We start from the raw sequence: 27490 nt of genomic DNA on the forward strand, positions 1-27490 counted from the left end.
CCTAACTCAAATGAAAGAGAAGATGCATGTTTTCATTTGTCCAACAGATTGGCACACAAAGCCCTCATATCTATTTTGAGCAAGACAAAGTTTGTCACAACTTGCATCCAAAATAACTTGGGATAGTGTTAGTATACTTTCTTTTAAGGAGCACTTGACATGAATATCTGCTCAGCTTGAAAGCAGAAATAGCATTCTTGTGTCACCAGACACTCTTCAAGCCTTGGCACTCAGACTGGTAAACTCTGTAGCGGAGTACTGTGCATCTGTCTGGATTAATAGTCCATATGTGAAAAACATAGATGTGCAACTTAATGTATCCATGCATGTAGTTAGTGGGCCTACTCCCACTTACTGGTTACCTATCTCAAGTCACATTCCACCTCCTGATATCTGACAGAAGAGTGCACTATTAAATGGATACCAGAAGATGTTGATAACACCAACCTTCCAATACTGAATGATGTAGTCCCACTGGAGGGAAAAAATATTATGATCAAGACATCCCACTCTTATGACAGCCAGGATTCTTACTGAAAATGAATCAATAGCATCCATGGACAAAATGCTGTTGGCAACAACACTGTCCTCCACAGTGCCTGAAACTGTCTGCATCTAGGAGGAGCCACACCAAGATTCAACCAGCTTAGGATGATTTGGACTACTCTGAAACACATCACAATGGGCAGAGGAAGATATGCAGACACTCTCCAAAAATAAGGCAAATCTTCATCACCATCTTGAGACTGTGGTGATGAACGACAGACAGTTGTTCATGTTTCAACATGTTCCACAGGTACCTACAACGTCCTTTCAAAGATTTCCTGACAGTGATGGGTGGTGTGATAAACTATACAGGGTGAGCAAAAATTCCCATAACACACTTCTACAACTTGTACAGGGGGGTGAGTACATAATATTTTGAATATGAAACCATGTCCGGAGACATCATCCAACAATGCTACAGAATGTCGAAGTTGTGGGTGCCAGCATCTGTAAATGTATGTATATACAGGGTTATACTATGATGATGTTACAAACTTTCTAGAATGATGGAGAAGGGTAACTGTATAAATTTCAGTTAATGGTCCTTGACCCAGAAACGAATGAGTCGAAATTTATAATTGAAAACCGTTCTGATAACTCTCACAGTAGAATACATGTACTGGTACTGTTGTTACAAAGATTATAGGATAGGCAACTTTCAGAGGGGGTAGTATGGACCAAAACAAGGAAAAAATGTCCAATAAATATGGGCTCTAAAATGCATACCTGAGGAGCTATGAACACTTGTTCACCTTCACAACTGTGAAACACACCTCCTCTCTTGAACAAATACTCATAGCTCTTAAGGTATGTGTGATTTCCCAATTCAAAATATTATGTAATCACTCCACTCTACAAGTCCTAGAACTTTGTATAAAAGATCTTGATATTCACCTACAGCTATTGTCATTTGTGTTATATTATGCTGGAGAGTTGTAGAAGTGCTGATATACAGTAATTTATTTATCTTTGTATAAAAACTAGTAATGTATGCTATACAATAAATAAATGAAATATATCAAGTATGTCAGAGGTGGTCTTTCCTCATAATAACTGTTAACTAACACATGTACAACTGTAAAATACAGCTACACACTACTCCAGTTTTAAAGGATGATACATATATGACAAATGTCTTACATAGCTATTGCTCATCTTTTCAATATATCTGTTCCAAGTACACTATCTGATCAAAAGTATCCTGAAACCTATTAGTAGGCATTAATAGGCTGTTGCACCTTCACCTTTATGATGGCTTGAACTCTCTTGGGTGGGGACAAATTCAATGAGGTATCTGAATGACTGTGGAGGAATGGATGTCGATTCCACCTCAAGAGCTAAAACCAGAGAAGGTAGTAATGCTGAAAACTAGGCCTGTAGTGTAATCAGTGTTCTAACTCATCTCAAAAGTGTTCCACTGGGCTCAGATTGGGAATCTGGGCAGGCCAGTCCACTCCAGGAATGTTATTGTCCACTTCACACATGCTGCTTTATGACAAGGTGCACTGCCACGTTCATACAAACAATTGTCATCTCTGAACAGCTCCTCTACTGTACACAGAACACTGTCAGTCACAGTCAGGCTCTAGTGCTCAGAGGCAGCAGCCATGTGAATGTAAGTTGTTGTTGTGTGAATGCGTAAGAGAAAGGACTTTGTCTGAAAGCTTGAATATTTCTACTTTTTTTATGTGGTGAGTGGTAGTCTATCCTTTCTGTATTGTTGTTTTTAAATAAAATGAGTTTGTCAGGTTAAGAACATTGTTAGTAAGAGTATTTATTAGCATTTTAAAAAAATATACTACTCACCAACAAATTAAAGGAAAGCTTGAATTTCTGAAATATATCTACAAATTCTGCTTCTGGTGGAGGCTTTGCCCTCATTGTCAGCATACCATCACCCAGATCTTTCTTCTTTGACTTGCGAGTCCTGTTGTTTACAGAGAAATGAAATAAATAATGTATTTGCATTATGTGAGTAGAATGTGCAATTACCACTGATCAGTACAGCTGAAATTATTTCGTTATTAAAGAATAGTGCTCATTCCAATTTTATATACGATAAATGTAGAAAATGTGTATGACATTATCAAATGACAGTTATTTTACATCTAAAAGACACAATTTTAAAATATATTATAATGCCATCAATCTCGGGAAGCCTACAGTTGAGTGGGTGCATTAATGTGACCCAGGAAGAGGGAGTGGAGGCAAAATGAGAATATAGCACTAAAAATAATGCAAGCAGCAAGATATTTTCCCACTTTTAGTAGAGACATGGACATGGGTCATTCATAACTGGTATTATTGGAAAAAGAAAGACATGGCAAATCGGGTTAGATATAAAATGATATCTGATCATGGCAGACAAAAGAATCTTTGAGTAAACTCAAGGCATTCAAACATCTTACATGTATCATTGCTTCACTACTAGTTCCTATAATAGGATAAATGTCATATACAAAGAAGCATCAACTAAAAGCAGACCTACACGTCATTTCTGTCACAGAACACTGTTATCTCACCACCTTTAGAAATAACACACATACATAAGAATACAAATAACACACTTTATTCACTGAAACTCACTCTTCAGTATTACGATTCAACAGCAACTAACAATTATGTGCCATACAGTCACCTCTAGAGGTTGCAAAGAGAAATTACGTATGTATAGTCTCATAACTGTTGTAAATCTCAAATGTTATTATGCACAATAAATATGATTTTGTGTTGAGTAATGCATGAATTCACAAAATGGTAATACAATATAATACACAGTCAGATTTAGTTTTCTCAGGTATAATGTATGCGCATTTACCTGCGCCTGCGCTCCAGTTCTCGTGAGGCAGCAGCTGCATGTTGAAGCCTTGCAATAAATTTTTCAATATCATCAAAACAGTGATTAAGTATTGTAACATCACGTTCATACTTTTCACTTGATGTTGAACTTGAATCATCATTCAGCGGTATATCATCACGTTGAGGATACATCCCTGATGCTAATTCTGCATGTGGGACACCACGTGATTCTGATTCTGAAAAATTAAATATTCTAACTGAACCCATTACTACATTAATGTGGAGTGTTGCTTTTTAGATTTAAATCATAACACTTGTCAATAGTAAGCAATCAATTTCTGACACAATATCTCATACCAATTCTAAATCTCTCCTATTTGGGTGTAAACACATAATACACATAATAATTCATCAATCCTGCATTTCAGTAAATTCAGTGGGTGAAAGAGCACACTAAGAAACTAGGCATAATATAAGATTCACAACTTAATCATTAAAATTGTAACTAACATCTTTATTGACTGATTATCTTCAACTGCTTTCCAGAGCAAAGTCCATGTCTTAAAATTAGATATGTTATTAGAAAGTCATGCTGGAAAAATATCTGCAACCAAACTAGTATACACTCTGGAACAAACTACAACATAATTAGTGACACATTAATGCCAGACCAGGACCAGGAAATCAATTATTAGACTACTGAAGAAATTATAGTACTTTAAATAAACAGGAAAGAGGACAAAATGAATCTTACATCTTTTGAGAAATCTTGTTAAGTTTATTAAGATTTACTAAAGGAAGAATAACATCATTGTTAACCTTTAAATCTCTCTTTTTTTTTTTTTTTTTTTTTTTTTTTTTTTTTTTTTTTACAATCATGATCCAAGCTTGTGCTCCATTCCTAATCTACATCTATGCCTACATACATACTCCACAAGCCACCGTACCTTGCGTGGCGGTGGGTACGTTATACCACTACTAGTGATTTCCTTTTCTGTTCCACTCACAAATGGAGCAAGGGAAAATCAACAGTCAGTATGACTGCATATTAGCCCTAATTTCTCCTATATTGTCTTCAAGGTCCTTACAAAAATGTATGTTGGCCACAGTAGAATGATTCTGCAGTCAGCTTCAAATGCCAGGTTTCAAGATTTTCTCAACAGTGTTTTGCAAAAAGAAATCTTACCCCCAGGACTTCCCATTTGTGTTCACGAAGCATCTCCATCATACCTGCAAGCTGATCAAACCTACTGGTAACAAATCTAGCAGCATTTCTTTGAATTTCTTCAATATCTTCCTTTAATCTGGCCTGGTGGGCATCTCACACACTCAAGCAGTATTCAAGAATGGATTGCACCAGTGTTCTACACACTGTCCCCTTTATAGATGAGCTACATTTTCCTAAAAGTCTCCCAATAAATCAAAGTTGATCATTTGCCTTCTCTACCACCATCCTTACATGCTCGTTCCATTTCATATCGCCCTGCAACATTATGATTACATACTGTATTTAATCAATGCTACTGTGTCAAGCAGTACACTACTAATGCTGTATTCAAACATTACAAGACCGTTTTTCCACCTCATCTGCATAAACTTACATTTCTTTTTTAACATTTAGAGCAAGTTGCCATTGATCACACCAACTAAAAATTTTATCTTCAGTCATTTTGAACCTCCTGCAGTCACTCAATGACAATACCTTCACATACACCACAACATCATCAGCAAACAGCCAAAGACTGCTACTCTCCCTGTCCATCATATCATTTATGTATATAGAGAATAAGAGCAGTCCTATCTCATTTCCGTGGAGCACTCCTGATGATATTCTTGTCTCTAACGAACACTTGCCGTTGAGGACATTGTACTGAGTTCTATTACTTAAGAAGTCTTACAGCCACTCATGTATCTGGGAACCTATTCCATAACCTCATACCTTCATTAACAGTCTGCAATGGGACACTGTGTCAAATGCTTTCTGGAAATCTAGGAGTATGGAGTCTGCCAGTTGTCCATCCATGATTCACAGTATATCATGCAAGAAAAGGGCACCCTGAGTTTCACATGAATGATGCTTTCTACATCTGTGCTGATCTGTGGACTGAAGCATTTCTGTCTTCAAGAAACTCACAATATGCTCAAAAGTTCTGCAGCAAACTGATTTTCAGGATATTGGTCTGTAATTATGCAGGCCCATTCTTTTACCCTTCTTATAGATAGAAGTCACTTGCACGTTTTACCAGTCACTTGGGACTTCGTGCTTGGAGAGAGATATGCAATAAATGCAAGCTAAGTAGGGGGCCAATGCCACAGTGTACTCTCCGAAGTGGTATTCCATCTGGAACTGGCAACTTACTTCTTTTTAACTCTCATTAGCTTCTTTACACCAAGGATGCCTATTACTATGTCTTCCATACAGGAGTCTGTGTGACAGTCATATAGTGGGATGTTCGTATGATCCTTCTATGTGAATGATTTCTTAAATCCAAAATTTAAGAATCCAGCTTTCCTTTTGCATTCTTCTATTTCCACACCATACTACTCAACAAGTGAATAGATGGAATCCTTCGACCCGCTTGGCAATTTTATGCAAAACAAGAATTTTCTCAGGTTCTCAACAAGCTCTTTCACAAAGCTTAGGAGGTCTATTACTCACATCCAAATACGAGGGTTGTTTTTTAAGTAAGGGCCGTGTTTATTTTTAAAAAAAGATACAAATATTTTTGTAAAAAAAACTTTTATTTTCTGATTCTACACACTTGTACCTATTTTTCTACATAGTTGCCTTGTTTATTTAAGCACTTGTCATACCGTACAACTAAGTTTTCAATTCCCTCTTCAAAGAATTCGGCCGCCTGCTCCGACAGCCAAGAGTTCACGGCCGCTTTCACTTCATCGTCGTCACTGAAGCGCTGCCTGCCAAAATGGTGTTTCAGGTACCGGAAAAGGTGAAAATCGCTAGGAGCAAGGTCGGGGCTGTATGGTGCATGGTCCAAAACTTCCCAGCCAAAAGAATCAATCAAATCCCGAGCCTTTTGAGGGGTGTGAGGCCTAGCGTTATCGGGCAGGAGCAAAACTCTTTTTGTCAGCATGCCATGCCTTTTGTTTTGAATTGCTCTGCGGAGCTTCTTTAGAGTTGCACAGTAGGCATCCGAGTTGATTGTCGTTCCTCGTGGCATAAAGTCCACTAGCAAAACACCGCGCCGGTCCCAGAACACAGTTGCCATAATCTTGCGCTTTGACAGTGTCTGTTTGGCTTTGACCTTGACAAGTGAGGTTGTGTGTCGCCATTCCATCGATTGTCGCTTGCTTTCGGGAGTGATATGGGATACCCATGTTTTATCTCCAGTGACAATTTGACTCAACATGTCATCCCCTTCTTCCTCGTAACGAATCAAAAAGTCCAATGAAGTGGCAAATCTCTTACCTTTGTGGTCCTCTGTGAGGAGTCTGAGTACCCACTGAGAACACAGTTTCTTAAAGTTTAGGTTTTCAGACACAATTTTGTACAAAACCGATCTTGAAACTTGTGGAAATTCCAAAGAAAGAGTGGAAATTGTGAATCTTCTGTCCTCACGAATCTTTGTTTCGACTGCAGCCACCAAATCATCAGTCATCACAGAGGGCCGGCCTGAGCGTTCTTCATCATGGACGTTTTGACAGCCATTTTTAAACTCTCTAACCCATTGACGCACTTTACCTTCACTCATTGCATTCAAGCCATAAACTTCTGTTAACTGACGATGAATTTCTGCAGCTGATAGGCTTCTCGCGGTCAAAAAAACGTATCACTGACCGTATCTCACACGCGGCGGACAATTCAATAATCGTAAACATTATAAAGTAGCACAGCGATGCGTACAAGTCAGCTACAGAGCTGCAACTTGCATCAGTGTGAATGGGACGGATGCCGGCAAGTGGCGCGGTGGCTTGTTGCGGCGTCCGTGTGAACTACGGGACTATACGCGTGAACAGCCCTTACTTAAAAAACAACTTCTAAGTCAGACCTAATTTCAACCACGACAGAATTATTATTTTTGTCGACAGCAATGAACACTAACTTTCAATGGCATCGAGTCAGTCCTTTTGATAAATGTTCCATACCTTGCTAAATATTTCGGAGTTTTCTACCTCGGGTTTAAGCCAGATTTGAGTTCCAAGAATAATTTGAGCATGACAACTTTTTTGGAGGGCAGTTAAGTTCAGGAACTTTGTTATCAGTAGTTCAAAAATTTACTGTTAAAAGTTTGAGAATCCAAGTGTCTTTACCTTGTACACAGTCTGATTTTGCTCTCTGCATATTGATTAATGAATGTTCATCAGAGAACCTCAAACGACTGCTTAGCCTAAAAAAACTTCATGTGCACTCCACAAGTACTCTGCTATCTGAGTAGCTGCATTCTTTGTGTGCTGCACACCTGACCTATCAAGGGTAGTCCTACAATTCTCCACCACATAATGAAGATCTAGAAATCTGCAGCCAAAATCAATGGAGCCTTTGGTTGAAAACCCCCTCCCCTCCCTCAGCTCCAAACCAAAGGACATCAATCAGTTCTAGGAACAATGCTGAAAATTGTGAGCTCTACTTGCACCCTGCATGCAAGGCCAGTTCCTCCAACCCATACAAACTGAAAATGGCCTCAGAACCTAAGCATCACACACTCTGTAGCTGCAGGAAGGGCCTCCACCACATCTTGGATGATCCCTCCCAGCAGACATACACAGTGCACTTTGGTTTTATTTCCAACCCTGGATGCTATTTTCCTAAAGGGACTCCTTAATGCACCTAACAGTAAACTTCTATCCCTGTTCAGACCCTGTTGAATCAATTGACACCTGTCCACTCAAAAGGTGAATGGATGACACCAGACGCGCAGTCTCCACATTGATTTTCCGCCTTGGGCGACACGAACGCACTACAAATTGCCACTCGACCTGCGGAAAGTGTGGATCCCTGTGCCAGATACATTGGAAGTTGCATTGGCAGCAGAGCATGAGGGCAAAACAAGTTGCACATGAGGTGTGCCATGTGATGCACCAGATGCTCCATCGACCCAAGGCAGCAACCTGTGGATGGCTGAACATCTCCATCTTCAGCTGCTTGTGAACTGCAGCCAGCTCTTCCTGTGACCACAACCATGTCCATTTCCACGTACACACACACACACACACACACACACACACACACACACACACACACACATAATATTCATCCAACTACTACCAATTTAAGAATTAAACAATAAAAACAAGAAAAATTAAATATGCAACTTGCTGCTCTTCTGGTGTCACAAATGAAGGCTGGCTGCTGACTGCTGTGATCAACAGCCATTGACCTTTCAAAACAAATAACTCATGTGCTACAGATTGTGCAAATATACACTATACAGATACTAATTTACAAGACTACTCCCTGACCTACAAAAATATGTAACGAATTTAAGAATTAAACTATGCATGCACACAAAAACAGGCAAGTAATTTAAGGCTTAAACTATGAAAATTAGCAGAATAAGCTAAATATTTGACTCGATATTCTCCATGTGAGTCACCAAATGAGACTGGCAACTGACCAATGTCTAATGATCTTGTTGACGACAAAATGTTAAAACCTCATTTTCTTTCTTTACTTTCTTCTAATAGCACAGAGACCTGGAGTGTGTTCCAAACCTCTCCCTTCCCCTCTACCCTTCACATCTTCTGCCCCTCCCAGTCACAACCCTGATGTTATTTTGACAATTATTAATTACTGATGTAGATAAGCAGTTTGAAATATATTTATGAACTTTCTAGTTGCTATGGCATAAATATTTTGAGTTGTTACTTACGATGAGCTGCAGCATTGAAGACTGAAACCTGTTCTCTTACACTTATCCCGTTACTTGGTGGTTCTGGAGGGGGAGTTGCTGGTGGTGGTGGAATATGGCGAGACTGCCTTCCAGGAGGTATTTTTCCAACTCGTAGCATCTTCAAATCCTCAACTAGTTCTTGGGCTGACACTGTCTGGCACTACATAAACAATCAAAAGGCACATTATTCAGAGAGATACAATGACAATTAACATTTACTAATAACAAAATATAAAATTTTTGGTAACTGAACCATATTACTCTCTTCAATGTATAAACAGAAGTACTTTGTGAACATACAGTTAAAAAACATCTAAAACAGACAATAAAGACGGGGCAGACATACTAGGATGACTAAATGAAGTTATTACAACACAGAAAGTGTACTGAAACCACTGAAGGTCAACTCACTATTACATGAAATGAATGTGATGATATAGTGGTTATGACACAAAAGGAATAAAATTAAAACACCAAGCCAGCCATACTGACTCAGTCTTTCCATAATTTCTCAAAACCAATTTGGGCAAATGTCATGATGATCATGATCAATTCACCAACACTGCCTAATGAAGTTGCTGTTCTGTAGTGGATCATCGAATTCTGACTGCCCTCCCTCCCTTCCTTCCTCCCTTTATACTACTACATTGTGCTACCAGCATTCAGAACCTCTTAAAATAGCACAAATCTTAAGAAAAAATTACATCCAACCTAAGCACATGAAAATCATGAGAAGCATATAAATATGAATAAATACTATGATTTCAAATGTGGGTACAGATCTGCTCAACATTCTCCACCTATCAACAGCAAAAATATTATGTCCATTGTAATTCTAGCTTTATAGGTCTTCCTTTTTTCCTGTCAACTACCTTATAAGATCTTTCAATGTGGGGTAAAACCAGAAACTTAAAAATGTATAATTACAGCAACTAAACAGGCTGACTAAGTGAGGTGGTACAGTGTAAAAACATTGGATTCACATTTACAGGGATACCAGGTCAAACCTTTGTGCAACCATCCAGATTTAAGTTATCCATGCTTTGTATAAATTGCTTAAGGCAAATAAATGTTATTTCCTTTGAAAATACCTGCCCATTTTCTTTCCCCATCTTTCTTTAAACTGACATTTTGCTCTACCTCTAATGGATTCATCATCAATGGGACATTAAATCCTAATCCTCCTTTCTACAATAAAGAGCAGCCCTTAGGAACATTTCAGGAGATGCTATATTTCATTAGTAAGTATTGTCCTTTCATCAAGTAGACAGTCTCAAAATATTATCTTGGGCAACTGTTTATCAATGTGACACAATATCTGTAAAAAATAACATTCTGTACATCTACAGATTGAAAATAAGGCACTGCTGAACAAATGTAAAGGTCTTGTTTTCTCCCATTGCAGTACAATAAAGTGGCAGCGAGCTGAAGTTTTGTATATCCTGACTTTTCCTAAAATACTAATAGATGAAAAAAGAGTAACAAAAACTGCATGAAAGTGGTAAAATATCATTTGAAATATTCCATTAACTGCAACCTAAATGTTGCAAAGACAAAGACATTGTAATTATGCAGGATTAAAATCCCAGATAAATTAACAAAACTGTGTGGAGGAGAAGCTTATTACCTAACTGTAGAAAAATACTTTGTGTGGTTGAGAAATAAAATGTAAATGGCTATCAAAAGAAAAATGAACAAACATAAGTTTAATTATAATTATAAGTAAGTCAAGCAAATGAAGATCAAAAAGGGAAAAACAGTTTGAAGAAGAAAGCAATAAATGATAGGAAATAAAAAATAGATAAATAAAAGTAAAAGGCAGATAGTTATGGAAAATATGTTGGGCCATTTTTCTAAGTGTGACAGGACTCCAAAGGTAAGTACTGAAATATGCAGGGTCTGCACATAAGATAACAGGGAATTTGAAAATATAGAGGTGGAACTGTCTGATGTAATGTCATGAATTAATACATTAAATAATACTAGATCTGTCATTTATAAACCCTTTATTCAATATGTACCACACCTCATCTAACAATATCATAATTTTCTGTGTTTGATTTTACTTATATATATTTTTTTTTAATTTAAATACCTAAGAATCTATGAGGGGCATTCAATAAGTAAGGCAACACATTTTTCTCCTGAAAGCAGATCAGTTTCATTCAGGATCCCAGTACACCATATTACTTCCCATTCTTCTGGCTAAAAAACTGTATAATTCAATTTAATCTCCATTCACTGCAACAGATTTATATCACCTTACTTGGTGGGCCTGTAAGCCTGCAAGGTAGCACTTTACTGCTCAACACCAGAACAAACATCCTGCTGCATCGCTCGAACAGTCCATGGGTGTACTGCCGGTCTATAGAGTCCAATGGGCACAATATTTCGGTGATCAGACATGTCGCCATCATCAGGTGCACTGACGAACTGAGCTCCTGAGGGCAGTTGGCTGTATTAAATCCCCTCCCCTCGTGAGGAGTTCTCTCTGCGGTCTGCGCCCCTGCATCAGCGGTCGCTGAGACGCTGGCGTCGGCGTCTGTGGTGGCGTCGATGTAATTGCCTCATCCGCCCTAGTTGCCCATTTGTTTCCTTTGCTGAACGTCTTTTTAATTAGACTAAATGCTGGTTCCCATGCCCTGCTGAGGCTTTAGCCACAATCTCGGTTGACGAGTCCGTCCCTGGAATGAATTTCGGTAACATCTCTAACAATGCTGACCCAGTTTTTAGATGTCTGTGCGAAGACCCTGGTATGTTGGTAGTCCATTTTGTGATTTTCAGACAAACAGTGGTCTGCGAGTGACGACTTGTTGGGGTGACCAAGTCAAGTGTGCCTCTGATGTTCTCGGCAATGATCTGCAATGGTGCGCACTGTCTGTCCAATATAAGTCTTCCCACATTCACACGGAATCTGGTATATGCCAGCCTTCTGCAAACCAAGATAGTCTTTGACACTTCCCAATAATGCTCGTGTTTTATTTGGCGGACAAAAGACAGTTCCTACTCAGTGTTTCCTCAATATTCATCTTATTTTCCCCAATAGTGCACCAGTATATGCTATATAGGCAATGGCTATCTCTTTCTCCGTGACTTCTTCCATCTCCACACGCTGTACTGTAGAAGTGGGGCGGAGAGTGCATCTGATCTGCCATTCCAAGTACCTGTTTTTCCAGAATACAGTTTTGAGGTGTTCCAGCTCTTGGGGAAGAACTCTCTGCGTCAGAGATGGTGCGCGCCCTGTGCAGTTTGTCAGCGCACCTGACGATGGTGACATGTCTTATCACCAAAATATTGTGCCCACTGGACACTATGGACCAGCAGTACACCCGTGGACTGTTCGAGCAAGAAATATGCTGGGAGAAACTGAAGAATCACATCTTGCTGCATCAATAACCTCGCCACCATCCAAATACTGCATCCCATGGAGTACATCCTCCATTGGGCCAATTAGATGGAAGTTGGAAGGTGCGAAATCCGGGCTGTAAAGTGGATGAGGTAGAGCGATCCAATGAAGTTTTGTAAACTCCTCTCAGGTGTGCAGACTTGTGAGAGTCCTTGCGTTGTCATGCAAAATCAGAAGTTCATTTGCATTTTTGTGGTGACAAACACACTGAATGCATTTCTTCAGTTTCTTGAGGGTAGCACATTATATTTCAGATTTGATCATTGCACCATGAATGAGGGCAGCAAACAGAACAGTCCCTTCAGAGTCCTAAAAGCCCATCACCATGACTTTACTGAATGACAGTGTAGTTTTGAACTTTTTCTTATTTCTTGGTGTAGCACCAATCATGGATTGCCATTTTGTTTTCTGGTTCAAAGTTATGAACCCATGTTTCATTGCCTGAGAAAATTTTCAACAAAAAATTATCACAATCAGTCTTGTAACACACAAGCAATTCTGCACAGATTGTCCTTTGTTGCGCTTTAAGGTCTTCTGTTAGGTAGCAAGGAACCCCACAAGCACACACGTTTGTACGTACAAATGTAATTCATTTAAATAGATGTAATCTCTTGAAATGATTTGGATGTACTTTTGTTTGAATTACTGAGATCATTGAGTTTTTAATAGAAAATACATGAAATATCTGCATTAAATTTTTTCACTGTTCAAGCAGAATAATGTTTGAGTTGGAACTGAAACTTGTGAAAATTTTCACCAGGTTTTTCATTAGGAGCTGACTGACTGCCATGAGCAATGTGTGTAGTCTGGCTTACTATTGGCAGAGTAGAAAATAGACAGTGAAATGAGTACCGCCCCCCTATTCATCTCTGCCAGGGCTACAAGGTGGAAGGAAAATGGAGATTGCCTTCAGCACCACCACTTTTATTTGAAATCAAGTTTTTTTTTTTTACTTTGGTTGTTTGAGGATACTCAATTTCTTTCAGCACCTGACAATTTCTTGGAAGTAAATGTTGTCTAGTATAGATTTAAGATGAAGTGAAATCATATGACAAGCAGTGAATGTCTCCTACAAAGATCCTTGTAATTCAAGCAAAATTTACCTGAAATATGTGCATTTCCGAACGTTGTCCAGCACGTTCATGTCTCTCATCACCAACAACAAATACCAGGATGTTGTTGTAAATCTCCATTGGGTCATGACTAGTGAAAGCCGTAGGTTCTTGGATCAGAGCAACAGGGAAACGTTCCATGACAGCCTACAGCACATAACAGTCACACAGTTAAATATAAACTCTTAACTATAAGATAAAGATAAATACAAGTGAGATAGAGTAAGTGTATCTGGGAAAACAATAAACACACACCCCTGTTTCATAGTCCATTATCAATACTTCCTGTCGGTCCAAGCGCAACGACATTTTTTGTGACCAAATACCATTTGACTTTTCTAACTGTAGTAGTCTTCTCATACCATCTGCTGGATAAACAATTCCTGTCTCTTTTGACACAGAAAATGTGGCAAGATGCTCCATAACGTAGGTTGGAGCATCTTCTCCAACCACACTTTGTTGGCCATCTGCAAATAGTATTATATGAGCTCCATTTTGGAAGATACATAGAAATGTTTCAAATATTAAAATTTTCTTCACTGTTACTTTTTCTGTATTTTCATAAGTGTTATGAACTGCAAAGCTCAGTACATGAAAGCAGCACAATCTGAACACTATGTTATAAAGTTGTATAACATTATTGTGTAACATTATTTCTTCAATATTGCACATGAAATTCAGTTCTGCAATTCAGATTGCATAGGGAGCATCAGACAAATACTAACCTCCAGAGTAGCCATTTGAATGGATGCTGCTGTGGTGATACATGCTCCTTGGATCAGAAGAATATGAAGTTCTGAAAATAAACAAAAGAAAATATTAGTTAAAGCATTATCTAAAGATACATCCACTGATTCAATAGAATACTCACATTCTCAGTCACACAAATTAATATTAATTTTTTCCTTGAAATATGAATGATTTTATTTAATCTGAGTCATTACTCATTTCAGATTCCAAAGCAGGTATAATTAGAACCACCAAATGTAAATTCACGCAAGTACTTCTAGGCCTACTTATCAATCGTTCATCTTGTGAAAGCAAAATTATCATCAGGTACAGAAATGGAGTACAGGATTGATGGAGCATCAGTCAACTTAAAGCAACTTACGACCAGCAATACTGAGTTCCAATATACTGATGTTGTTCTGTCCAAATCAAAAGATTATCTACAGGCATTGGCCTAGTTCTTAACCACAGAAAGACCCATATTCTGTATCAGCCTACTTAAATTGCTTAAGCAACGCCTCTCACCACCATAATCAATGGCGAGTTTTTGCACAGCATATGACGTTTTCCCTTATGTCAGCTGTTACCTATCAACTTGTGAAAACACTGATGCTGAAATTCAACATTGCCCCAAATACACCAGCACAGAGTTTGGTCACTTAAAGAAAGGGGTTTTCAATAATTATAACAGCAGCTCATGGGCTCAGCTGTATGTGTAGTAGTCTACTATAATACCAAGATTAAATTATGTCACTGAAACTTTGACCACCTGCAGGAGAGATGTCATTTGCTTGTAGAAATGTAATCAGCATTTCCTGAAGAAAATCCTTAAAATAAAATGGCAAGCTTATTAAAATTGGTGTCCTCCAAAAAGCAAATGCTATTAGCATTGAGGCAACAATAAACAAACATAAATTTTGGTGGATTGGTCATGTGCTCCCAATGCAAGACTCTCATCTCCATAAGCAAATCATGGACACCCAACTTACAGGTGGATAATGTACATATGGAGGACAGTGCAAAAGGTATTAAGATGCATCAAAATGCAACATGCAGAAATGCTTGATCAATACTCAGAATTGGGAGCCTAAGCATCTAATTGATTAGCATGTCGTCAACACTTCAAAGAGGCAGGTCAAAAATATGAAGTGCACAAATGACAGGCAAGGAAGTAGTGTATCGCCATTTGAATGAACAACATGAGCAAGCTGTGGTTGAAGAAAATGTCTGTCATCATTGTGGAAGGATTTGCAATTCCATAAGTGATCCATGCAGCCATCAGAGAACCCATAACGAATGAGCTGAGATCCCAAAAAAATCAGACTCCTTAGCAAGTGACAGTCTTTGATGATGACATCTTTGAGTTCAAGAATTACATATTCCGGTTCATTCAACTACATCTATTTCAGCTCCCATCACCCTGGTGTTAGATTTTCACATACAGAAGGTAATACTATTTGGATTCTAGTGTTCCTCCCTGTTTGTGACTAACTTTTGACACTATTAGCTGCAAACATTGTCCTATTCCTATTACTGTTTAACATGAGCACTTCCACAAATATCTTCAAAACACAAAAGAAGGCTCATTCTATCTCCTTTTTTTAGTAGCATTTTATAAATATTTAAATCTCATTCTGTCTATATTTACAAATTAACTGAATCTTTACTGTTATAAAGAAGTTTTAGTTATGGTTGATTAAATTTCCTCCTGATTTAACAAGAGATTAGCTAATATAATGCACTAAAATAAATGCCAAATGTCACTGTGGCATTCAGATGGTCCCTCACAATCCAGCCAGACATCACACAACAGAGTGATGTGGGTTGCTCCCTTGTCAAGATGCCTGCAACTCAACTGCAGACCATTCTGCCTTCGACAGCTGCTGCAGTATCCGTGAGCACCACACTGGCCGGATACAGTGCTGCTGTTGCCAGCACTTGCTTGCCTCCATGAGCCACATAATACTAGACAACTTCCCAGCACTCTTCTGCTGGGTGGCCTTAAAGGGTGCTGCCCAGCAGGTTCCCAGTCAGTGCCAGTTCCAACCTCAACCTCAACATCGACACTTAACATTTGATGTTTCATGGGTTTATTCATCAGAGCACAGCAAAGCCCTGTTGGAACCAAGAACATTGTCAGAGCCATATATACAAACCTTGCCTACAGCAGTGCTTCCCTTACTGTAACAGACTGTGTACTCAGCTTGTACATTCGAGAACTGTTATTGTGTTAGTGACAAACTTTCGCCATAATATGATAACCTTTCAGTTGCATTCATTCTGAAACAGTTTCAGTTGCTATCCAGAACTGAATGTCATTGTATACTCTCTGTGTTAGTAATAAAGTTCTTGGCTACCTGGGCACATTTCTCTTCTTGTAGTGTGCATCACCCACGATGGGATACTAAATTCATAATGTCTATGAATAAAAAACAAGACCCTAAACATGGATAACAGTCCAAATGGACAGAAGCTGCGGAACCTATTAATCATTCTTATATGGGTACCAATTAATACTTTACTTTATACAACCAGCACGTATGTATAACACAATGCAAAATCTATTATCTTAGACCTGTTCTTAGTCGTTCCACTTTTCTGAACTGCACCACCCTTGATGCACATAGCACGCAACATTTGCAGTATCATAAACAGGATTACTCCTTCTAGTAGTTAACTGTATGGGGATAGCTCTCTCTCTCTCTCTCTCTCTCTCTCTCTCTCTCTCTCTCTCTCTCTCTCTGGAAGGTTAACATCACTTTATGTATCACTATTCTTAGCTGGTCTAAGAATGCATATAGCTTTATGGCTTACCCAATAAATGCTAAACTATATATCCAAGTGTTCTGGGTTTGACCCCACCCCCTGTTATCTTTAAACTTTTGTTTCTTCTTTTTGTGAAAATTTATCTGGTACCTTGATTTAGATTGGGTGTTAATCTGCAGGTTCTCCTAATAATTACATGTCTAAACAAATCCACAGGTTAGATAGAGGAAGAAAAGAAAATACTTCATCCAACAGGCCTATGACTGGCACAGTCTTTGGATTCATAACTACTTTACAAGTGAACTTAATCGTTAGTATGAAACTGTTGTTATCTATATATAGCTTCTCTGTTGGTGTTATTCATTATCCAGCATGGATTATATCAGTGAGAAAAAGGGAAGTGTAGTCTCAAATTCTAAATTTCAATTAGCTCGATACAAATACAATGAACCACAAAATAACACAGCAGCAGTAGCCCTACCTGTAACTGCTGTCCTCCCAGCTCTCATCCGGTGATGGGTGCCTGACTCCTGGCATGGTTGCCTCTACACCAAGGAGGGAACCTCTTTTGCCTGTAACATAATACACTTGTAAGTTGTCTTCCATATTCCACATTCACAGACCCAAAGTGACACCCACGCACGCAGACAGACAGACAGACACACACACACACACACACACACACACACACACACACACACACACACACACACACACACTTAGTTAATTACTAATTACTATTAATGCATTTAAATGATTACTAATCACTATAATTACATGTAATAACTATTATCCCAAATCTGAGATGATGTTTTTCATTCTAAGAGTGGAATTTGCAGACTGTTTAAACAATGGGAATAGATTAAGTTGCCTATGAGCTCTACCTTGAACATTCATCAGTTTTATATTACTGCCACATATTTGCACACACCTTAAATACCTCCATGTGTCCGGTGCCATTGTCAGTATAATGTTCTTGCGACACAGAAACAAAATGGGGAAGTAATGTAAACTTAATTAAGTTGCATATAATGTTCAAGATATTACTGCCTCAACATTTCCACCCAAATTAAAATTTAAAAAAATTGAGACATAACTGTGTGTAATTCTCATTCGTAAACTATTACTGAATTTAGTTAAAATGGTTAGGACAAATCAGATACATTATTGCACATCAGATAATAGTAAGTTACGGTACTACACTGAAGCACCAAAGAAACTGGTATAGACATGTGTATTCAAATACAGAGACATGTAAACAGGCAGAATATAGTGCTGTGGTCGGCAATGCATATATAATACAATATGTGTCTGGCACATTTGTTAAATCAGTTACTGCTGTTGCAAAGGCAGGTTATCAACATTTAAGGGAATGTGGTGTTATAGTCAGTGAACGAGTGATGGGACACAGCATCTCCGAGGTAGTGACAAAGTGGGGATTTTCCCGTACAACCATTTGACGAGTGTACCGTGAATATCAGAAATCCGGTAAAATATCATATCTCCGACATTGCTGTGGCTGGAAGAAAGGGACCAGTGACAACTGAAGAGAATCGTTCAATGTGACAAAAGTGCAGCCCTTCCGCAAATTGCTGCAGATTTCAATGCTGAGCCATCCATCAACAAGTGTCAGCGTGCAAACCATTCAATGAAATAGTATCGATATTGATGACTGCATGACACAGTCGTGAACCCTTGATGACTGCACGATACAAGGTTTTACGCCTTGCCTGGGCTTGTATACACTGACATTGGACTGTAGATGACTGGAAACATGTTGCCTGGTCGGACGAGTCTCTTTACAAATTTTATCAAGCGGATGGACGTGTACAGGTATGGAGACAACATCATGAATCCATGCACCCTGCATGTCAGCAGGACCGTTCAAACTGGTGGAGGCTCTGCAATGGTGTAGGGCATGTGCATTTGGAGCGATATGGGACCCCTGATACGTCTAGATATGACTCTGACAAGTAACATACGTAAGCACCCTGTCCAGTCACCTGCATCCATTCATGTCCGTTGTGCATTCCAACAGACTTGCGCAATTACAGCAGGATGATGGGACACCCCATACATCAAGAATTGCTACAGAGTGGCTCCAGGAACACTATTCTGAATTTAAACATTTCAACTAGCCACCAAACTCCCCAGACATGAACATTATTGAGCATATCTGGGATGCCTTGCAATGTGCTGTTCAGAAAAGATCTCCACCCGCTCGTATTCTTACAGATTCATGGGCAACCCTGCACGATTCATGGTGTCAATTTCCTCCAGCACAACTTCAGACATCAGTCGAGTCCATGCCGCATCGTGCTGCGGCACTTCTGCGTGCTCACGGAATCCCTACAAGACATTAGGCAGGTGTACCAGTTTCTTTGGCTCTTCAGTGTAGATGTGAGACTCATTGTAGAAAGCTGGATAGACCTACTGAAAATGGAAACAGATCAAAAATGATCTTTTGAGGACAGAAGGAGAAGGAAGAAATAAGATGAGAGGGTAGGAGTCAGTGAAGCTTACAACAAAGAAAATGAGAAATGGTGGAAAAAAGAATGAATGCTTGTAGTACAAGTGATGTGAACAGCATTTAATTGAACAAACATTCATTGCTTCATGTAGTGGGAGCAAGGTGTGAGGAAAACATTTTTGAAAAGTAGAGTAGTAAGGGCTATTGCAGTTCTGATGTTTAAGATAAATAAAAGTGAAACAAAAGAATACATTATTACTAATGAGATACAGTAAAAATCTTGCAGTGAAGAATTTGAAAACAGCAGAAATAAAGGCAATATTAACAATAACTGGAGAGAAGAGCTACATGAGAAATAGCTGAAACCAAAGCGAGAAAGAATAAAAGTGTCAGTATGAGGAATAAGGAACTTCACCGATGTTGGTATCTTCATTTTACTTAAAAAAAAAACTATAGACAGGAAACTAAAAGCTTTTTCAAAATCAGAGATAGTGATGTCTTCTCAAAAATGTAATTTCATAATCATGAGAGCATTGACTGAAAAATTAGTAAATTAAGGAGAAAAAAAAGATGGAATTAATTTATGGAAGAATGAAAAATAATTATTGGTCGGAAAAGTACTAAAAGAAAATCTGTCCAAATTATATAGCAGTAACATGAGCATGTCGGTTAAAAGCGAAGGCATAGAAATTTGAGAAACCAAACACACATTAGGTAAAATACAAATAAAAAGGCAGGTGTAGATAGTGTGTAGTACATATGAAATAAATGTCAATGTAGCCGAGCAAGAGTGAAACATGACACCTCATGCACATGAATTTGGCAACTGCTAGGATCGGTGCAAATCACGTCACAGCAAACATGACATTTTGCTATGAGATATTCATGCTCACTAGCGTGGCGACATGTAACTGAATGGTAATTAATAATTTAAACAAAAATTTTAGATGATTCACAAGAAATTTGACTAGCTAGCGCTAGGTGTGATGCAACTAGTGACAATGTTTCAGGCCCTGCTTTGTTTTGAAAAGAACTTCTCATCATGCAGTTCTTCTTAGTGAAGGAGTTAGTGTTATAAATCCTCAAAAGTATGTGTTCTGTAGACGACATACATAGTATGACATCTTGCTGGTTTAAATCCTAATCCTCCCTGCAGTAACTTCAAGGTATAGGGTATAACAAACCACTGGTGGTAACCTGGTCGAAGGATAACTTTCGAATGTTTTTCGATATCTTCTCGTTTACTTTCAGTTCTCGTGTGCTCTTTAATAAATCACGTGCACTAGCACAAAAAGACAGGCGCACATCACATGAGTAGAGACACACGACACACGAAGAACGAAAGACTATCACCACTATACTTTGCTGAAACAAAAATGCAGGATACCTGCGTTATCCTCTACGGGCGGAAGCCCCTAGCTATAGGACCACTCTCTCTTATTCTGTAGCCAGCATGTTTGCTGATGCACTCCCATGCTGGTGCGCCAGCATTTCGTTTTTCTGAAACTTCACATCTTCCGGAAGCCTCTGTCCCATAAAACTAGCCTCAACAACGCCGGGAGTCTACTCTCTCTCCGTAGCGTTACAGGTTCACTACAGCGAGACAACTTAATTTCAGTTACGACACAGTTTAAATAAAAACATATACATTGCAGTAATCATCGACGGTTCAGGTCCACATTAATATTTTTCATGTCATTACATATGAAGTGACGTAGGTCTATTCTGATGTAACATGAATTCCAGATTTCCAAATTCCGCTCGTTGGTCGAAATGGAAAGGAATGTAAGGGCCACAAATTAGTAAATCAACACACGTGATCACAGATTCTATTGGGTGTGCCAAGAAACCGCATTGCCAAATCATGAATGTGGGTGAGATGCCTTCATTTTATTCGCGAATTTAACGTTTACTTCACCCAAGCGGGCACAGCCAGGATAATCAACAGAACATTTAGACCTGGCACAATAATCGAATGAATCATTTTATTTTATTTTTTTTCAATATTGAAATGTGGCCCTTGGGAGAGTGCATGCTGTATAGCGATCTAAAAGCACTATGTAATGCCGAACCTTGCCACACTGTAACGACTGTACCGGCAACAGTAATAATGTCTGTGCCAATACTTCATAGTTTTAGAAACCTGCAACAAGTAGGAAGAGTCACAAACTTCAAAAGAGCACTTCGGGAGCTAACATCTAGCGTCGCCAGGAAGTAAAGGAAAGAGGAAAGTCATTGGAGATGGCGCACTAGCTCTAATGGAAAGGGACGAAAAAAAAGAAGCAACAGTAGCGTGTTTACGCAAGCACTCCATCGTTCGCATGAAGTAATGTACATAAAACATGGAAATTGTAATTCAGGTTAGCCGAATGGGGATTTAAAACGCAGACGTACTGAATACGAGACCATCGTCCCAATCAGTAGATCTGCGGGGAAACGTTGTTCTTTGTGCTCTTCAGCAACAGAGACGAGAGAAGTGACATGCGACTAAACATTTATATTCCACGATAAACTTCAACATGAGAAAGCACTGGTAATATGGGTAGAATAACATAAAATGCACCTAGTGTTTGATTAAAATAACATCGAGGGACTTTCAGATCTGCTGCACCGAAAAGAGATTACCTACTGATGTGTTCTGCTTCCGTCAACACTAAAAATACAACACTAAACACCACGAGGAGAGTTCTTTCCCGTTTCTCCCACAGCTAGCATCTTCCAGTTTAATTTGAATTTTCTATTAAGAGTGGTGGTGATATCATCTGAAAATCTTTACTCGATATCCTCTAAGAGAGGAAAATACCCATTATTTGTTAGAGCACGACCGTATCAAAAGAATATAGGAAAGCAAATTTCTCAAGCTGATTGTGCAAATTGCGAGCACTTGTTCGGCGCATTTTTGAAAAATGACATCGAAATTCCGGATGACTTGCTTCAAACTACAGAGCCAAGAAGTGGATGGAGGTTGTGAAAGACATGTACTTGACCAAACCTAGCAGGGAATCCTAGTCGTTCCTTGGAGGCAACGACAATACACAGCATAGTACGTTTCATCTCTTCCCCAGTGCCGTAGCCTCGCATATTTTAATCAACGCTACAGCGTCAAACGACTTTTATAATGCCAAATAGGTCAAAGAATACCTTAAGAAGACAAAAGTGCCTGCGCTATAAATGAGGAGCCCTCTATCTAATTTACTGTGACTGACGTCGCCACTACACTTACAGAAACTACACTTGCCACAGCCCAATACTCCCGACTCCATCCACCCCAAGCTACATTTCCATGCTGGCAAATTTGTAGTATTATTAACGGCACAGTTCTTTATCAACATTTTATGCATATGAAGGATTCCCGCATAACGACACACGCTACAACTGTCGCAGTCTTGAAACCAGGCATATTTGTTGACAGCCATGGGTTATATGCTACGAATGTTCCTTCTCAGAGGCTCGTGTACAATAGGATCAGGCCATAACTAAGAACGTCCCTAACGAACAGGTAGCTTTCCGCCACAATCGCAGCTACATAGAGCAAATGGTGATGTTTACCATACACCGCGAGGCTGGCTTCCAAAAAGTCTAAAAATACTAGCGGTGTTCATCGTCTCGACTGCTTTATTCAATGCAGTGTGGATAGAAAGCCTTCTTTATAAGCTTTCTGAAGTTTTAGCGTGCGATATCGTTCTTATTATCAATAATACGTTCAATATCTGAAACTTCAACGTTATTTTGAGAAACAAGATATAAACATGTATGACAGTACTGTGTTTCTTTGTTCTCGGTATTTTTATAAACTTTACTGTGGCTTTCTGTTTTCATTGATTACCTTAACTGTTGTTTTAATCAGCAATTATAATAAAACAATCAAAAAGTTACACATATGAACCGATTTGTTTGGTGAACAAAGAACCACAAATGAAGCAGCTGCCATAAAGGTGTTTGAAGAATTTCCTGAATACAGAAAGCCGATCCCTCACTCACGTTGGACTAATATACAACTAATAACCTTGTTAAAAAGTGTGTGGTAACGCATGATGCCTGTTTTCATCTATAAAGGATGACCATCTCCAAGTAATGTTATGCGAAGTTTCACTGTCAAGTGCAATATTTCATGTACAACCGCCTCACAGGAAACTAAGAAAATTTACGTCATACACAGCACGGGGTGAGAAGACATTGCACCTTCTAGGAAAAAAAACCCTTCGCAAAACAAACTCACTTATTGCTATGCCAAACAAGCAGACGTATCAATTCAGTAGCAGTTTGTAGCACGCCAAAAAATGTAGGTATAATGGTTATTGTATTGACAAGTAGCAAGTGTACCCAAAGCCATTTGTCAAAAAATCTCAAAACTATTTCGTCATTTACCGCAGAACTAATGTGTGCTGCCCCCCCCCCCCCAACCCCCCCACTCCCACCCGCTTTCTCCCAGCACTGATCCTGGGTACATTCTTGATTTCGTAAGTCACAATGCCAAGTCCGGTTGACGTCAGAGGGGAAGCGAGAAAAAAATTGACTGTAGTGTTTCAAACCATCTCAGTATCTGCTAGAAATCATTAAAGAAACCACGAAAAAATCTAATCTGAATGTCAAAGAAACCACTAAAAAATCTAATCTGAATGTCTAGGTGGGAGAATTAAAACCCCGCTGCTTTCGAATACAAAGTGTTATCCACTGCTCCATGTCACCTACCAAGAATAAGAAGATTAAATGGCACTTCGTTTAATGTAATTTCGCGCTCAAACTATATTCAGTATGCGTCAAAGTAACGGTGGAATAGAATATAAGCGAAACACTGGCGGAAACGACACGACATGAAGTCTAGACTGCAGTTGAGGCTCAAGGTCGAATGTGTTGAACGTCGAGGAGTGGATTCGTCTACGTGATTCTTAATGCGGCGAAGTTTAGTAACAAACTGCAGGGAACACAGAAGAAACCCGTGGAGTACTGGTCGTTTGCCTTTCGCAGCCAGCGGCCTCGCTGCCTGGCACGTTTCGCAAGAGTGACGTCACAGCCGTTTGCTGCGCGTCGCTCCCGCAGCTGCCTATAGATAGTCAGCCCTTCCTGCCGGTAGGCGACGTGACGAAATGCTCCCCACCTGAATGATAATAGCGGAGAGAGCTGTACAAACGCTGTCAGCTTTCAATGGATTCGTCCACATTACAATGACGGTAATTTCTTTTGGGATGAGATGCATAACGGTAGTTCCTTATTCTCCACGACTTGAAAAAACTCACATCATATTTGAAGTCCACTGTCTACTGCAACCGTCCTGCAGTCCATTGCCCTGACTGAAAGTTTTTCTTATCACAATACAAACCGTAACGCAATTTCTGTACTGTTTTTAGTGAAAATATCTAAGACATATTGTATTTAGCTCGGTGCATGCTCTTTATTCACGTGCATGTTACTTATTAACAGCGTTCTACATTTACGTTAACTACTGGAACACAAATTCACAGAAAATAATTGTTTTTATTGTTAACATAGCTGTATTATACTTCAAATGAAAGTAATATGAACTCCACCAAACAACTCTGCAGATGTTCATGCGTGAAGCAGCTTCTCCTAAATAACCTGAAAAATGTGTTGTTACGTCTTCGTAATGGGCAAAGTGAGAATATTTACAAGAAATTTTGATTATTCAGAGAAAAAAAAGCCTTGAAAGTCCTAAGAGAACCAAACTTTTATGTTTCTCCATCCGTAATAACCAAAAATGGGATAAGCATAGCTAAATCCACATTAAGACTCGTGCGGAAGCTTCCGCGTCTTTCGACACAAGAAGATGCGCAAATGAGCGACCAGACACGTCTTTTGCTTATGTTCGTGCACATGTAAAATATAGCCCAGATCCCTAGGATCTGACACTAGGAAAAGTCTCAATTTCTAGCACTTACCCATCAGAGTTTAACGTCTTGTCTGCGGCGGGGTCATTAGACACTCAGAACAAGCTCAGATCGAGGAAGGAAATCTTCCGTATTCAACAAAATACTTTCGCATTCGAAGGAGAAAGTTGTTGATTCGAAGGAGAAAGTTGTTTCGTGAGAAGGTTCAGCCGTAACGAAAAATGCCTTTGTTTTAATGGCGTCCATCCCAAATCCTGTATGATGTCCGTGACACTCTCTCCCCTATTTCGCGATAATACAAAACATGCTGCTCTTCTTTGAACTTTCTCGATGCGCTCCGTTAATTCTATCTACTAAGGATCCCAGACCACGCAGTAGTACTCCAAAAGAGGACGGACAAGCGTAGTGTAGGCAGTCTCTTTAGTAGACCTGTAACATTTTCTAAGTGTTCTGCCAATAAAACGTAAGTCTTTGGTTTGCCATCCCCACAATATTTTCTATGCGTTATTCCCAATTTAATTTGTTCGTAATTGTAATTCCTTGGTATTTGGTTGAATTTATGGCTTTTAGATTGGATTGAGTCATCGTGTAACCAAAGTTTAATGGATTCGTTTTAGCACTCATGTGGATGAGCTCACATTTTCCATCATTTAGGTCAACTGTCAGTTTTCGCACCAATCAGATATCTTTCCTAAATCGTTTTGCAATTTGTTTTGATCTTCTGACGAGTTTACTAGACGATAAACGACAGCACCATCTCCAAACATCCTAAAACGGCTGCTCAGATTGTCCCCTAAATCTTTTATATAGAGAAAGAACAGCAGAGGGCCTATAACACTCCCTTGGGGAACACCAGAAATCACTTCTGTTCTACTCGATGACATTCCGTCAATTACTGCGAACTGTAACCTCTTTGACAGGAAATAACGAATCCAGTCGCATAAATGACACGATACCCATAAGCACGCGATTTCACTAAAAGCCGCTTTTGTGGTACAGTGTGAAAAGCCTTTAGGAAATCTAGAAATACGGAATCAATTTGAAATCCCTTGTCAACTGCGTGTGTATAAAGAGTTGGTTGTGTTTCACAAGAACGATGTTTTCTAAATCCGTGCTGACTGTGTATCAATAGACCGCTCTCTTCGAGGTAATACATAATCCTACTACCATCCTTGAATATTGATGTGACCTGTGCAGCTTTCCAGTCTTTGGGTATGGAACTTTCGTCGAGCGAGCGGTTGTATATGATTGTTAAGTATGGAGCTATTGCATCAGCATACTCTGAAAGGAACCTAATTGGTATATTGTCTAAACCAGAAGACTAGGCCGCGCGGGGTAGCCGCGATGTCTACGGTGCCTTGCCACGTTTCACGCGGCTTTCCCCATCGGAGGTTCGAGTCCTCCGTTCAGCATGTGTGTGTGTGTGTGTGTGTGTGTGTGTGTGTTGTCCTTACCATAAGTTAAAGTTAGATTGAGTAGTGTGTAAGCCTATGGACCGATGACCTCAGCAGTTTGGCCCCATAGGAACTTACCACAAATTTCCAGAAGATTTGCTTTTATTAAGTGATTTAAGTTGCCTTACTACTCCGAGGATATCTGCTTCTAAGTTGTTCATATTGGCAGCTGTTCTTGGTTCGAATTCTGGAATACTGCGTTCCTTACTTCAAGAGCTATATTTGCAATACATATCCAGACACTCAGATTTTGTGTCTAATTTCCTGTGCTAAATGGTCCCAAAATCTGTGTCACCAAGTGAACAAACTCTAGCGTCTGATAAAAATTGCAATGGAAAAGCGGACCAGGTTCACTAACTTCCGCAGTTGGTGTTCTAACACATAGAATACCTTACCATTCTACAAACAAGCCTTTATCTTTCTCGCTTATATTGCTGATCAAATGAGCAAAATACGCTGTAGGTCATCTAAAGATAAAACTCCAGGGCCTGACATCGGAACTGGCATTAT

The 27490-nt window shown here is 39.2% G+C and overlaps 1 protein-coding gene across 2 annotated transcripts in view; it reads right to left on the reverse strand.

The window, feature by feature from the left end:
• LOC126183223 (epidermal growth factor receptor kinase substrate 8-like protein 2) overlaps positions 1 to 27490 on the reverse strand; it is a 201863-nt gene that overhangs the window by 54961 nt on the left and 119412 nt on the right. For both annotated transcript variants that reach the window (XM_049925007.1, XM_049925005.1), the window contains exons 2-8: positions 17692 to 17782; positions 14441 to 14511; positions 13971 to 14182; positions 13707 to 13862; positions 9177 to 9357; positions 3365 to 3581; positions 2353 to 2473 (exon numbers count right to left, since the gene is read on the reverse strand). In XM_049925007.1, coding sequence (XP_049780964.1) covers positions 2353 to 2473; positions 3365 to 3581; positions 9177 to 9357; positions 13707 to 13862; positions 13971 to 14182; positions 14441 to 14511; positions 17692 to 17747 — 1014 coding nt within the window. In that variant the 5' untranslated portion in view covers positions 17748 to 17782. The remainder of the gene's footprint in view (positions 1 to 2352; positions 2474 to 3364; positions 3582 to 9176; positions 9358 to 13706; positions 13863 to 13970; positions 14183 to 14440; positions 14512 to 17691; positions 17783 to 27490) is intronic.

The sequence above is a fragment of the Schistocerca cancellata genome, chromosome 4 (genome assembly GCF_023864275.1).
Source record: "Schistocerca cancellata isolate TAMUIC-IGC-003103 chromosome 4, iqSchCanc2.1, whole genome shotgun sequence".
In the NCBI taxonomy this organism is placed as follows: Eukaryota; Metazoa; Arthropoda; class Insecta; order Orthoptera; family Acrididae; genus Schistocerca; species Schistocerca cancellata.